At 45.1% G+C, this 15320-nt stretch overlaps 1 protein-coding gene across 4 annotated transcripts in view; it reads left to right on the forward strand.

Moving 5' to 3' along the window:
* The window catches only part of rab11fip1b (RAB11 family interacting protein 1 (class I) b), a 30751-nt gene that overhangs the window by 4141 nt on the left and 11290 nt on the right, over positions 1-15320 (forward strand). For all 4 annotated transcript variants that reach the window (XM_035390993.1, XM_035390996.1, XM_035390995.1 and 1 more), the window contains exons 2-3: positions 9997-10448; positions 12147-13737. In XM_035390993.1, coding sequence (XP_035246884.1) covers positions 9997-10448; positions 12147-13737 — 2043 coding nt within the window. The remainder of the gene's footprint in view (positions 1-9996; positions 10449-12146; positions 13738-15320) is intronic.

A 15320-nucleotide genomic window follows, 5' to 3' on the forward strand; every position in this document is an offset into this window, starting at 1 on the left:
TACGTGTGTGTGTGTGTGTTTGCACCAAGACACGCAATCAAACGTGTGTATGTGTCTGCACCAAGACACGCAATCAAACGTGTGTGTGTGTGTGTGTGTGTCTGCACCAAGACACGCAATCAAACGTGTGTGTGTGTGTGTGTGTGTGTGTGCACCAAGACACGCAATCAAACGTGTGTGTGTGTGTGTGCACCAAGACACGCAATCAAACGTGTGTGTGTCTGCACCAAGACATGCAATCAAACGTGTATGCCTGCACACAAAAACAAGCAATTAAACGTGTGTGTGCACCAAGACACGCAATCAAATGTGTGTCTGCTCAAAGACGGGTGGTGGAGAGCTACACACACATGTACGCTTGCACACACATACACATACAGTAAGATAGGCAATTATAAGAATTAATTACTGAGATTTTAACATATTTTTAGATTTGTACAGATTTTATTGAGCTCAATATTGATTGTAGATATCTCTGTCTTTGTTCTCTCTTCCTCTTCTCTTCTCTTCCCCCTAACCCTGTCTGGCTGCTTCTGTTCTCTGTGTTATCTGACTAAGGAGCAGGGAGACCTTGTTTTTGGCCCTTACAGGCTTGCAGTGTTCTGTAAGGGTTATTTGTAAGCTGCAGGCTTAATGTAGCACTGCACCCTGGGTAAAGGCTCAATGTAGCACAGCACCCTGGGTAAAGGCTCATTGTAGCAGTGCACCCTGGGTAAAGGCTCAATGTTGCACAGTACCCTGGGTAAAGGCTCAGTGTTGCACAGTACCCTGGGTAAAGGCTCAATGTTGCACAGTACCCTAGGTAAAGGCTCAGTGTTGCACAGTACCCTGGGTAAAGGCTCATTGTTGCACAGTACCCTGGGTAAAGGCGTGCAGATGTGCATCATTCCGAGCACTAATCTGACGTCATTTCATTTGTCTCTTTCTCTTGCCTTGATGGGATCATCTGTCGCCATAACAATAATGACATGCCACTTTCTGGCCCCACCCTGCTCTTTGTTGTCACTGTCACTTTAATTTTGGACTGAAAGGTCGCCTGGCAACTCAAGGTGTTCCATGCTAGAAAGGCATGGCTGGGCAGGGCAATACGCAATGCTCCTGTGAACAAAAGAGCATTATTTCCTCATACGTCTTCTGTCTGTCTTTTCTCATCGTTATTATTTTTTTATTCTTATAGTTTTATTATTCTATTATTTTTATTGTTATTCTTATGATGTGTCCAATAAGCTGCAGTTTAAAGCAGGGGGTACGCGCTGTGTGCTGAGAGAGGTCCATCCACAGCAGAACGGGCCTGTGTGTGGCATGTGCGTCTGCTTGCTCGTCCTCCTGCCCCCCTGGATGAGCCCCAGGAGCTGTTCTACTTCTGGGTCATTTGTCAGATACTTGCTGACTTCTTCATTAAAAGCCAAGACTACCTCGTTAAATGAAGAGTGCGTATTAGCAGTCCACTGGAGGCGCGGTGCACTTTTCATTTGGATCTAAACTGCACGGGGGGATAGAATTCCTTTGGGCTCACAATGAAGGCTCGGGTTAAGATGTGTTGAAAATGGTGACTGTACGTGCTCCTATGACCTGTGGGTTTATTTTTTGGCACGGTTGAGCTGCCCAAAATGTATCAGTAGAGCTCTTATGCTCCATGGATCCAAACGAGTGCTTACATATCATAACATTAAGGGGTTGAGGGGCACTTGACATATTTTTCCGATACACACGCTCGCAGGCAGAGACTTAAATACAGGCTTGCTCACACACACACACAATCTTGTGTGCGCACACACAGCTGCTGATGGTGATAAGATAAGGTTGTGTCATTCACAGGGCTTTTTATCAGCAGTTCTGGATAGGATACAGGAAATCAGCTGCTGTCAGAGAGTTTAAGCTGAAATAATAACAACTTGCGCCAACTCATCATTATTTTAATTCAGGGCACTGCTAACCCCCCCTCCCCCGATCTCTGTCCACCCGCCTCCCCCCCCCCCCCCCCCCCCCCCCCCCCCCCCCCCCCCCCCCCCGACTCTGTCCACCCTGCCCCCCCCAGCTCTGTCCACCCTCCCCAGCTCTCTTCACCCTGCCTCTTCCCCCCCCCCAGCTCTCTTCACCCTGCCTCTTCCCCCCCCCCAGCTCTGTTCACCCTACAATTTCTCTTTGGGTTCACAAGTCAAACAAGAGGCAGGGACATAAGCCCTTCCCCTCCCTGCCAGAGAGGGAAGAGCTGGGGGCTCTCCCATGGCCAAGGGTCGGCCTTCCTGATGGGACACCCAAGGATCTGGGGGCTCGGCATCCAACCATACCAAATCACTTCTTCATTTTCTTTTCAGTTCTTTTTCCCACATAACCTCTGCCATGACCACGCTTCGTAGCGATGACCAGGGTTCCCTGAGCCTGCAAAAGAGATCACTTACCCTGCTTTCAAGAGGTGTCGGATTTACATAGTGTTTGAGTTTCCCAGCAGGAAGGTCCACATGAACGCCTTATTATGTCAGATAATCAAGCAATGGGACTCTAGATGCAACACTAATTAACCGAGTGACGTAATCGCCCTTACCAGCATGGCCAAACAAAACATGGAGTCAGGCGTGAACTGTAACAACAAATTTCATACAAGGCCATAAGTGAACCACAGCTACAACTTTAAAACATACAAACATTTTTTGACAACTATAATACTGCAGCATTCAATTCCCTGTGGTATTTGCATTCTTAATACCTGAAATAACCTAGGTTTTCTTGCTGTAACTCGATTACTAGCCTAGAAGATAAACAACCTGACAGGAACTGATGCACAGGCACACATAAGGCTCATAGTTCGGCACCTACATCTTTCTTTCTGTCCGGCAACAAGCATGTGAACAGGAACGAGTCGGATGGCCGAGTTGTGACGTATTCAAGACTTGGAGAAAATCACTTCTGTGATTTAAACTGGTTTAAAACTTGCATCGTTTTTATCCGGACACATCTCTCTCTTAAATGGCACTGGATCCACTGAATTCTGATTGTGCTTTCCAACTGAAGTAATTATTTTGCTGACAGCGAGCTAACACGGCTGTGGATGTTATTTATGTCACAGCTAGCTGATCCATGACAAGGTTTTTAAAGCGCAGGCACTCCTGCAAAGGTTAGTCCAAGTTAACATTAGCCAGATAATAAATTTAACACGCACACAAACACACACACACACACTTGCACACACACTCTCTCACACACACAAATACACGCACACACACACAGGCATTAGGTACTACAGCAGGGTTAGGCTGTCATTTAGTACCACAGTGAATTTCTGTCCTACTTCCAGAAAACACTTGAGAATGCAGTGTGGAATGAGAGGGACACAAAACATGATCCGTCTGCTGGAAGCTCTTTGTGTCTTAGCAAAAGGCTGCATGTTTCTCTGCTCCTCGAATGACAGTAGAGGAGGCGACGCTTCCATTAACCATTAGTCCCAGTCTAATTAACACAGCACATACATACAGCTAGCCCCAGTCTCATTAACACAGCACATATATACAGCTAGCCCCAGTCTCATTAACACAGCACATATATACAGCTAGCCCCAGTCTCATTAACACAGCACAAATATACAGCTAGCCCCAGTCTCATTAACACAGCACAAATATACAGCTAGCCCCAGTCTCATTAACACAGCACATATATACAGCTAGCCCCAGTCTCATTAACACAGCACATATATACAGCTAGCCCCAGTCTCATTAACACAGCACATATATACAGCTAGCCCCAGTCTAATTAACACATCACATATATACAGCTAGCCCCAGTCTCATTAACACAGCACATATATACAGCTAGCCCCAGTCTCATTAACACAGCACATATATACAGCTAGCCCCAGTCTCATTAACACAGCACATATATACAGCTAGCCCCAGTCTCATTAACACAGCACATATATACAGCTAGCCCCAGTCTCATTAACACAGCACATATATACAGCTAGCCCCAGTCTAATTAACACAGCACGTGTATACAGCTAGCCCCAGTCTCATTAACACAGCACATATATACAGCTAGCCCCAGTCTCATTAACACAGCACATATATACAGCTAGCCCCAGTCTAATTAACACATCACATATATACAGCTAGCCCCAGTCTCATTAACACAGCACATATATACAGCTAGCCCCAGTCTCATTAACACAGCACATATTTACAGTTAGCCCCAGTCTCATTAACACAGCACATGTATACAGCTAGCCCCAGTCTAATTAACACAGCACATATACATAGATTCTAAAACTGGGAAAGCAAGTTTTTGGTGTACTATATCCAAATGGATTGTATAAAACTAATTTATTTAGAACTATGATTAACCTGACAGGATGTCATGTTCATTTAATTACAGCTCTGAGTATAGCTGGGGAATGTTTCTCGTAATGGGCCTGATCAGTACAACCCCAGTACAGCTGTTTCTTGGCGTCCCAGGCCATGAGATCCCTGGTGGTGCATATCCCTTTTTTATATGACTAATTTGGAAAATGACCTATGTTATAGAGTCTAGACAAGATGCTTTATTCATATTAGTTTCAAACATTGAGGCATTAAATACCAGATGAATGGACTGTGAAAAATCTCATCACAGATACAATGCCTTCATGCTGTTGTTCAGGTCTGAGGAGTGGTGTGAAATATCTTAGTAAGCTGTGCTATTATTTATGAGCTGACTGGAAGTATTTCTATATTGTTTTAGTGGATGAACCAGTTCAACGAGAATGATCAGCTGGTGTTCCTCACACGCCTGCTATAATGCTTTTTAAAGGGATTCATACAAGCACATGAGGACGAGGCACTGTTCCCACGTCCTCTCAATGTAAGCAGAAACTGGCACAGCCCTTTTTGTGACCTTCTCCAACCAAACTTCCTCATTGTTCAACTGTCAACACAGTCCCTCCGCCCACTTTCCTCCACAGAGTCAGGTTCATAAAATAGATTACCAGGCAGTTATGACCAACATTATAAGTCAACAACCCCACCACCCCCCCAATCTGAATTTGTGCAGCGCCTGCTTGATTTTTCCGCGACTGTCCTGGGCTGTTTTCCTGAATATTTTTGACGGCTGTTTGATTGTGCTGAGCTCAGTGAGTACAGTGTAAGGCCCAGACCCTGTCAAAAAGAGAGCAGTCAGGACAGCAGAGGGAATGGAGGGATAACAGAGAAACGACACGCTGACCAACTTTTGTGAGTGTGTGTGTGTGTGTGTGTGTGTGTGTGTATGAGTGCGTATGGGTGTGTGTGAGTGTGTATGAGTGCGTATGGGTGTGTGTGTGAGTGCGTATGAGTGTGTGTGTGTGGGTGTATGAGTGTGAATGAGTGTGTGTGTGTGTTTGTGTGGGTGCGCGTGTGTGGGTGTATGAGTGTGTGTGTGTGTGCATGAATGCTCGTGTGTGGGTGTATGAGTGTGTGTGTGTATGCATGAGTGTGAATGTGTGTGTGTGTAGGAGTGTGAATGAGTGTGTGTTTGTGTGTGTGTATGAGTGGGTTTGAGTGTGTGTGTGAGTGCGTATGAGTGCGTATGATTGTGTGTGTGAGTGTGTATGAGTTCGTATGAGTGTGTATGAGTGTGTGTGTGTGAGTACGTATGAGTGCGTATGACTGTGTGTGTGAGTGCATATGATTGTGTGTGTGAGTGCGTATGAGTTCGTATGAGTGTGTATGAGTGCATATGAGTGTGTGTGTGTGAGTACGTATGAGTGCGTATGACTGTGTGTGTGAGTGCATATGATTGTGTGTGTGAGTGTGTATGAGTGCGTATGACTGTGTGTGTGAGTGCATATGATTGTTTGTGTGAGTGCATATGAGTTCGTATGAGTGCGTATGAGTATGTGTGTGTGAGTGCGTATGATTGTGTGAGTGCGTATGAGTGCGTATGATTGTGTGGGTTTGGCTGAACCCTGGTTGCTGGCCCTGATTTAAAGAGCCTGCAGTATGTCAATGCAGTGGAATGCTGTCAATAAGTGACCAAATCCACCTCTCCATCTCTGTCTGGACTCTGACCTCTGTGATTGAAAATCAAAATCATTTCAGCCAATAACTGTATACACTCACCGGCCACTTTATTAGGTATAACTTGCTAGTATTGGGTTGGCTTCTGATGCTGTAGCCCATCTGCTTCAAGGTTCCTCATGTTGTGCGTTCAGAGATGCTCTTCTGCATACCTCGGTTGTAACGAAAATCCCAGTAGATCAGCAGTTTCTGAAATATTCAAACCAACCCGTCTTGCACCAACAACCATGCCATGTTCAAAGTCACTTAAATCACCTTTCTTCCCCATTCTGATGCTTGGTTTGAACTTCGGCAGATCGTCTTGACCATGTCTACAAGCCTAAATGCATAGAGTTGCTGCCACATGATTGGCTGATTAGATTTTTGCGTTAACGAGCAGTTGAAAAAGTGTACCTAATAAAGTCGCCTGTGAGCGTATACGACCCTGTGTCTACCATAGTGTCCTCTGTACAGTATATACGACCATTGTGTCTACCATAGTGTCCTGTATACAGTATATACGACCCCTGTGTCTACAATAGTATCCTCTACCGTATATACAACCCCTGTGTCTACCATAGTGTCCTCTATACAGTATATACGACCCCTGTGTCTACCATAGTGTCCTCTATATGGTATATACGACCCCTGTGTCTACCATAGTGTCCTTTATACAGTATATACGACCCCTGTGTCTACCATAGTGTCATGTATATACAAGACCCTGTGTCTACCATAGTGTCCTCTATACAGTATATACGATCCCTGTGTCCATCATAGTGTCCTGTCTTTAGTATAAGACCCTGTGTCTTCCATAATGTCATGTATACAGTATATACGACTCCTGTGTCTACCATAGTGTCCTGTATACGGTATATAGGACCCTATGTCTACCATAGTGTCTTGTATACAGTATATAAGACCCTGTGTCTACCAAAGTGTCCTGTATTCAGTATGTAAGAGCCTGTGTCTACCATAGTGTCCTGTATTCAGTATATAAGACTCTGTGTCTACCATTGTGTCCTCCATACAGTATATACGACCCCTGTGTCTACCATAGTGTCCTGTATATATAAGACCCTCTGTCTACCATAATGTCCTCTATACAGTACATACGACCCCTGTGTCTACCATAGTGTCCTGTATACAGTATATACGACCGCTGTGTCTACCATAGTGTCCTTTATACAGTATATACGACCCCTGTGTCTACCATAGTGTCCTGTATACAGTATATACGACCGCTGTGTCTACCATAGTGTCCTTTATACAGTATATACGTCCCCTGTGTCTACCATAGTGTCCTTTATACAGTATATACGTCCCCTGTGTCTACCATAGTGTCCTGTATACAGTATATACGACCGCTGTGTCTACCATAGTGTCCTTTATACAGTATATACGTCCCCTGTGTCCACCATAGTGTCCTTTATACAGTATATACGTCCCCTGTGTCTACCATAGTGTCCTGTATACAGTATATACATCCCCTGTGTCTACCATAGTGTCCTGTATACAGTATATACAACCGCTGTGTCTACCATAGTGTCCTTTATACAGTATATACGTCCCCTGTGTCCACCATAGTGTCCTTTATACAGTATATACGTCCCCTGTGTCTACCATAGTGTCCTGTATACAGTATATACATCCCCCGTGTCTACCATAGTGTCCTGTATTCAGTATGTACGACCGCTGTGTCTACCATAGTGTCCTGTATACAGTATATACGACCCCTGTGTCTACCATAGTGTCCTGTATACAGTGTATACGACCCCTGTGTCTACCATAGTGTCCTGTATACAGTATATACGACCGCTGTGTCCACCATAGTGTCCTTTATACAGTATATACGACCCCTGTGTCTACCATAGTGTCCTGTATACAGTATATACGACCGCTGTGTCTACCATAGTGTCCTTTATACAGTATATACGTCCCCTGTGTCTACCATAGTGTCCTTTATACAGTGTATACGTCCCCTGTGTCTACCATAGTGTCCTGTATACAGTATATACGACCGCTGTGTCTACCATAGTGTCCTTTATACAGTATATACGTCCCCTGTGTCCACCATAGTGTCCTTTATACAGTATATACGTCCCCTGTGTCTACCATAGTGTCCTGTATACAGTATATACATCCCCCGTGTCTACCAGAGTGTCCTGTATACAGTATATAAGTCCGGGGCTGCGTCCGAATAGTCCTTTTTGCTGAGGAATGTTCCTAACTGAGTGAAATGACCCGGAAGTATCTAAGTGGCAGCTATGATAAGAGCTGGTTGAATTGTCTAAATGCTAAGGAAATGTGCTTCAATGCTTCCTTTCTTATCTCCTTTAGCATAGGGTACACTGGACCGTCCTTTACGAAAGGAAAGGAGATAATGCCGTCCCACAATTCCTTACAGCAGCAACATTTAAAGCGACGCACCATTCGGCTGTTCACGAAAACAAATGATCAACATGACTGGGTTGTGTGGTGGTTCTTAAGCTATTATATGCATAGGCTTATAATCAGATCATAATCAGCATATTAACCATAACACAGAAGTCTGTCTTTCAAGATGAAGGGATATGAGACATTCAACATGTTTGAGAATGATGATATCTACATTAGTAGATTTGTAGGCCTAACATGTTATGACTATCTTGCATTAAATATAACAATTATTTTCATACAGTCATACTAATTGGGATTCATGTCGATAAATATGAGTGGACAGGAGGGTGAGTGTGAGCAACCATTCTTAATGTGACAACCATTTCGTTTCACTTTTGTGACTGGTAGCCTATATTCCTTTTTTATTTCAATTCCAACCTTGGTAATGAAGTAATATTTTTCACCGGGTTGTCCACGTTTATATAGCTTGCATGAAACAACACAGTAAGAACGCACGGAGCAAAGTATTTAAGATGCGCTTTTAGTAGTCCATCTTCGGAACATTGTAGTTTCACCACGGCAGACCCACGTCAATAACATCGACCGTCGCATAATTATGTAGCCTAGTGTAAGTGTAGTCGGATTCTCTTAGCACCGCATTTGCCTTTTCCTTATGAATTCTCCTTCACATCTTGCCTTGATCAGATCCATATGTCTGTGATAATGTCCTGTATATATAAGACCATAAGAGCTGGAAAGCTTAACTCCAGCTTTCATGCTGTGACCAAAATGTGCAGTTGCTAGTTTACATGTCGGCATCAAAATGATTTGAAGTATTTTTATTTTTAATAAACAGTTCCAATTTGCAATGTGATAGAAATGTCATTCCCATTTGAGCTGTCTGTGTGTAATGGCATCCCTGCTGTGGCTTGTATTACAAAAGAAAAACAAGTTTGCAATTTCCCATTAAATGAGGGGAATGTTGCCTGTGTTAAGTGCTTAATGTGTGGAATAGGCTTTGATTGTTCAGAGAAGAGCTGGTAAGGTCATGGTCCTGTTCTGCAGAGTAGAGGATGCTGTGACCGCAGGTCGTCTTTAGAGTGGCGTGTTGGCCTGTGCAAAAGCTATGAATGCAGTCTCATTCTTTTTGCTGAGGATTACAGTGTTCTTGGTCCATTAATGTGTTCCTGTAGTCCCTGTCCCTCTCTCAGGCTGTACAGTGAACCTGGGCAGGACATCCACAGTTTTGTTATTTTTGTAAGTTGGGTTGAGTATCCAGTTTGTGCTATTAGCATACCCAGCTGAGGAACGTGTTCTTGTGCAGTTGTGTGTCAAAACACGTTTCTGCAGGCCAAGGAGAGGATACCTGTCTGTTAGTCGGTCACGTAGTTGGCCATAGCACCCTCTAGGGGATGCCCAGGGAGGGAGGGATTCAGTCAGCAGGATATCAGAACTTATCAAGCACAGCATAGTAAGCTAACTAATTTACCTGAAAAAAACTCAGTGAAACTAGCTCACTGGCTAGTCTCACAAATGTCAATTACAATTCTTAAATGGACGTAGAGAGGGGCAAAGCAGAGTACTGATACAGATCCTTCTCTCTTTCGCCTGACAGATGGTTCAAGCTACTGGACAAGCATGGAAAAGAGGACAAGGAGAGAGGGGAGGTTCTCCTGGACATCCAGTTTATGAGGAACAACATGACAGCCAGCATGTTTGACCTGTCGGGGCAGGGCAAGTCGCGCTCCCGCATGGGGAAGCTGAAGGACAAGATCCGCGGAAAAAAGGGCGACCTCTCAGACTCCGCCTCCGCCATTGTGCCCGCCTCCTCCTCCTTGGCCAGCAGCACTCAGGTGATGACGGACAGCGAGGGGGAGGGTGAGGGCCATGCGGACCATGGGGCAGACAAGAAGAAGAAGAAGTCCAAGATCAAGTCGCTGTTCGCCCCCAAGTCCAACCTGCAGCGCGACGCTTCCCAGTCAATGGTGACCCTCGGGTCCCTCCCCGAGAAAAACTCCGCCCTCAGTGGCAGCCGTTCGTCAGGGCTCAACCTGGACTCCCCTGAAGGTGAGGGGCGTGACATCATGGGGCGGCACGGTAGTGCAGTGGGTACCACTGTTCCCTCACAGCAAGGAGGTCTTTGGTTCCGAATCCCGGCCTGGGCCTTTCTGTTGGAGGCCTTAATTGACGTGTCTAAATTTCTCCTAGGTATGAGTGTATGAGTGAATGGCCCCAGGGTGGACTGGCAAACTGTCCAGGGTGTATGCTCACCCAGTGCATGCTGGGATAGGCTCCAGCACCTCCTGCGACCCTGCCCAGGAATAAGCGGGAAAAGATAATGGATGAATGGATGGATGCTGTAACATGTATATGTGTGCTGTTCAGATACATGAGATTGATTACTAAGATCATCCATGAGATCAATTACTGAGATCATCCATGAGATCGATTACTGAGATCATCCATGAGATTGATTAGAGATCGTCTATGAGATTGATTACTGAGATCATCCATGATATCGATTACTAAGATCATCCATGAGATCGATTACTGAGATCATCCATGAGATCGATTAGAGATCATCCATGTGATCGATTACTAAGATCATCCATGAGATCAATTACTGAGATCATCCATGAGATCAATTACTAAGATCATCCATGAGATCGATTACTGAGATCATCATGATATCGATTACTAAGATCATCCATGAGATCGATTAGAGATCATCCATGTGATCGATTACTAAGATCATCCATGAGATCAATTACTGAGATCATCCATGAGATCAATTACTGAGATCATCCATGAGATCGATTACCTAGATCATCCATGAGATTGACTACTTACATTGATGACATATTTTTCATGCACTTCCATATTCACAAATGTAAAGACCCCAGCATAAAACTATTCATTAATGAATATATTTAAATTGAAAATGAACCTTCAATGTATCAAAAAATGAAAAGGTGAGGGGCGTGACATCATGGGGCGGCACGGTAGTGCAGTGGGTACCACTGTTCCCTCACAGCAAGGAGGTCTTTGGTTCCGAATCCCGGCCTGGGCCTTTCTGTTGGAGGCCTTAATTGACGTGTCTAAATTTCTCCTAGGTATGAGTGTATGAGTGAATGGCCCCAGGGTGGACTGGCAAACTGTCCAGGGTGTATGCTCACCCAGTGCATGCTGGGATAGGCTCCAGCACCTCCTGCGACCCTGCCCAGGAATAAGCGGGAAAAGATAATGGATGAATGGATGGATGCTGTAACATGTATATGTGTGCTGTTCAGATACATGAGATTGATTACTAAGATCATCCATGAGATCAATTACTGAGATCATCCATGAGATCGATTACTGAGATCATCATGATATCGATTACTAAGATCATCCATGAGATCGATTAGAGATCATCCATGTGATCGATTACTAAGATCATCCATGAGATCAATTACTGAGATCATCCATGAGATCAATTACTGAGATCATCCATGAGATCGATTACCTAGATCATCCATGAGATTGACTACTTACATTGATGACATATTTTTCATGCACTTCCATATTCACAAATGTAAAGACCCCAGCATAAAACTATTCATTAATGAATATATTTAAATTGAAAATGAACCTTCAATGTATCAAAAAATGAAAATGTTTTATTTTAAAAAGAAGCAGAGTTTGTAATGTCAGATCTTTTGTGAGACGCACTGTTACTTATTCCCTTTCTCAGCTTTAAGCATTTATGTCCCTCCTACCCCACAGGGAAGAAGAAATTCAAGTTCCTGACTCACAAGCGGACGGGCAGCTCGGACAGCAAGGGGTCCCAGGGCGCCTCCTTTCTCCTGGGCCGCTCTAAGCAGGGAGGGGCAGGGCAAATGCAGACGCCTCCGGCAAACTCCACCCTCAGTCTCAGCGGCTCTGACCAGGGCTCTGTGGAAGATCTGCAGAGGGGACAGGGGAGCAGTGACATCCACAGGTACAGTGAAGAGGAGGAGAGCAGAGAGGAGCAGGACATGAGGAGGCTGGAGGAAGAGCAAGAAAGACAGAGGGAGGAGAAAGAGAAGAAGAGGATTGAGGAAGAGCAGGAGATGAGGAGGTTAAAGGAAGAACATGAGAAGCAGATGGTAGAACAAGAAAGGAGGAGGGAGGAGCAGAAAAAGAGGGAGGAAGAACAGGAGATGAGGAGGAGAGAAGATGAGGTGAGGAGGAGGGAGGAAGAAGAGCAGCTGAGGAGGAGGAAGGAAGAAGAGGAGCTGAGGAGGAGGAAGGAGGAGGAGATGAGAAGGAAGGAGGAGGAAGAGGAAAAAATGAGGAAAAGGGAGGAAGAGGAGGAGATGAGGAAGAAAGAGGAGATGAGAATAAGGGAGGAAGAGGAGAGGATGAAGAGGAGAGAGGAAGAGATGAGAAGGAGAGAGGAAGAAGAGCTGAGGAGGAGGAAGGAAGAGGAGATGAGGGAGGAAGAGGAGGAGATGAAGAAGAAAGAGGAGATGAGAAGGAGGGAGGAAGAGATGAAGAGAAGGAAGGAAGAGGAGATGAGGAGAAGGGAGGTAGAAGAGGAGATGAAGAAGAAAGAGGAGATGAGAATAAGGGAGGAAGAGGAGGAGATGAAGATGAGAGAGGAAGAGGAAGAGATGAGAAGGAGAGAGGAAGAAGAGCTGAGGAGGAGGAAGGAAGAGGAGATGAGGAGGAAGGAGGAAGAAGAAGAGAAGATGAGGAGGATGAGGGAGGAAGAGGGGGAGATGAAGAAGAAAGAGGAGATGATAAGAAGGGAGGAAGAGGAGAAGATGAAGAGGAGAAAGGAAGAGGAAGATATGAGGAGGAGGGAGGAAGAGGAGGAACTGAGGAGGAGGAAAGAAGAGGAGATGAGGGAGGAAGAGGAGGAGATGAAGAAGAAAGAGGAGATGAGAAGGAAGGAGGAAGAGATGAAGAGGAGGAAGGAAGAGGAGATGAGGAGAAGGGAGGTAGAGGAGGAGATGAGGAGGAGAGAGGAAGAGGAGAAGATGAGGAGGAGGGAGGAAGAGGAGATACAGAGGAGGGAGGAAGAGGCAGTTCTGAACAACCTGTTCACTGAAGTCTCCTCCTCCAACCTGTTCACTGAAGCCTCCTCCTCCAACCTGTTCACTGAAGCCTCCTCCTCCAACCTGTTCACTGAAGCCTCATCCTCCAACCTGTTCACTGAAGCCTCCTCCTCCAACCTGTTCACTGAAGCCACCTCCTCCAACCTGTTCACTGAAGTCTCCTCCTCCAGCCCATTCTCCGAAGTCTCCTCCTCCAACCCGTTTGAGGAGAGCCCCCGTAGCGGGTCCACAAGCCACGTCACCCGGTCAGCCAGAATTTCAGCTGTCAGACCCAGGTCAGTCCCCAACCACTCCATCTCTCTCTCTCACACTCTCTCTCTCTCTCTCTCTCTCTTTCTTTCTCTCTTCACACACACAAATTCATGTTCATCCTCGATGAGCTGGAAATCAAATGGAGACAGGGTGAATGTTTGTGCAGTGAGGGGGGGAGAGGGGGTTATTCCCATTGGCACCCTCCCCAGGAGTGGCGTTTATTGACAGACAGACACAGTCGATACAGCGGGTCGCTATCACTGCTAACATGGCTCTGGTCCATCTCCTTATGCTCAGACATGTACTAACAGGCTCTGACTCATGAGTGGGTGCTAGGTGGCACTGAGCTGGTTAGCTGGGGGTTGGGGTTGGCCATTAAATACAGTGGAACAATTCCATTATGTCTTCTGTGAGAATAACAACTGTTTTGGAGAAAGAGTGGTGATGTTGATTCACACAAAACAAGTCACCTAGCACCAGTCATAAAAATGCTTATCAACTGTGTGTTTTCTATACCGAATTGCTATCTCCATTAGTATTGTGTCCATTTATCAATACATTTGAATGTTGTAACTTTTAAACAGTGTTTGTAGAATTTTAATGATCCCTAAATAATTGATTTAAAATAAAATGAGCATAACATGCAAAATAATGCTTGTGGCTATTTCAAGTGCTTCCTGTCTTGATTAGTGTGTTGAGTTCCCTTGAATCATGCGGGGTCACAGGGAACACGCTTACAACAGGAACACGCTAACACGGAATCGGGAGTATGAGGTTTCCTACACATTTAAACTACCATCTGTCAGTCAAGGACTTCTTAGAACCCATCAGGATGTTTTGCTCTCCACAGCAAACTGCGATGATTGCTTCAAATCAGTGAGTCACTGATGGCATTTTGGAGCTCTTTCCATTTTTAGTTTTGTTTGTTACATGGTTAGCCCACTTACCCACAATCCTCGGCTTCTTTTCCACATTATACTGCGACACTAGTAAATGGGTACAGTTCCCAAGCTTAGCAGTCCCCTGGACTCATGTTTCAGTGCACTCAGGTCTTCAGGAAGGTTACAGGAATGCCTGTGTAGTTTTGTACTCAGACTAGTTCAAAGTATTAAAATGCAAATATGTTGGCTTTCCCCAAGCCACCAGAGTAAATAAATAAACAAAGGGAGAATGGTGAACATCAAGCAAAAATCACAGCTTAATCAGATTCTGTTAATATTTTGCCAAAAATTTGTCACAGATTGCTTCATAGTACACCTCGGGGTAAGCCCCCAAAAAGCAAGCTAACGGCCACAGTGGCAAAGAGAAGCTCCCTGGGTGGTACGCAGGAAGTAGCCTTGAGAGGAAGTGACCTCGGGCTGGCAAAGGGTGCAGGCTCGCAGCTGCAGTGTATCTGCTCACTTTAGCACAGGCTGCGTGAAGCACACAGCAGGCTAGCAGATGGCCGTCAGTCATGTTTTCTGACAACATGTCGACTCTTTGGAAAACACATTGTTAGCGAATGGTCCACTAGTGTGAGAGAAACGAGAGTGTCGATTATCTTGGCTGGCCCTTTGCATCAAAATTAGAGTCAAACTTTAACTATAACGGAAGCAAAGATGGATAT

The sequence above is a fragment of the Anguilla anguilla genome, chromosome 14 (assembly GCF_013347855.1).
Source record: "Anguilla anguilla isolate fAngAng1 chromosome 14, fAngAng1.pri, whole genome shotgun sequence".
Classification (NCBI taxonomy): Eukaryota; Metazoa; Chordata; class Actinopteri; order Anguilliformes; family Anguillidae; genus Anguilla; species Anguilla anguilla.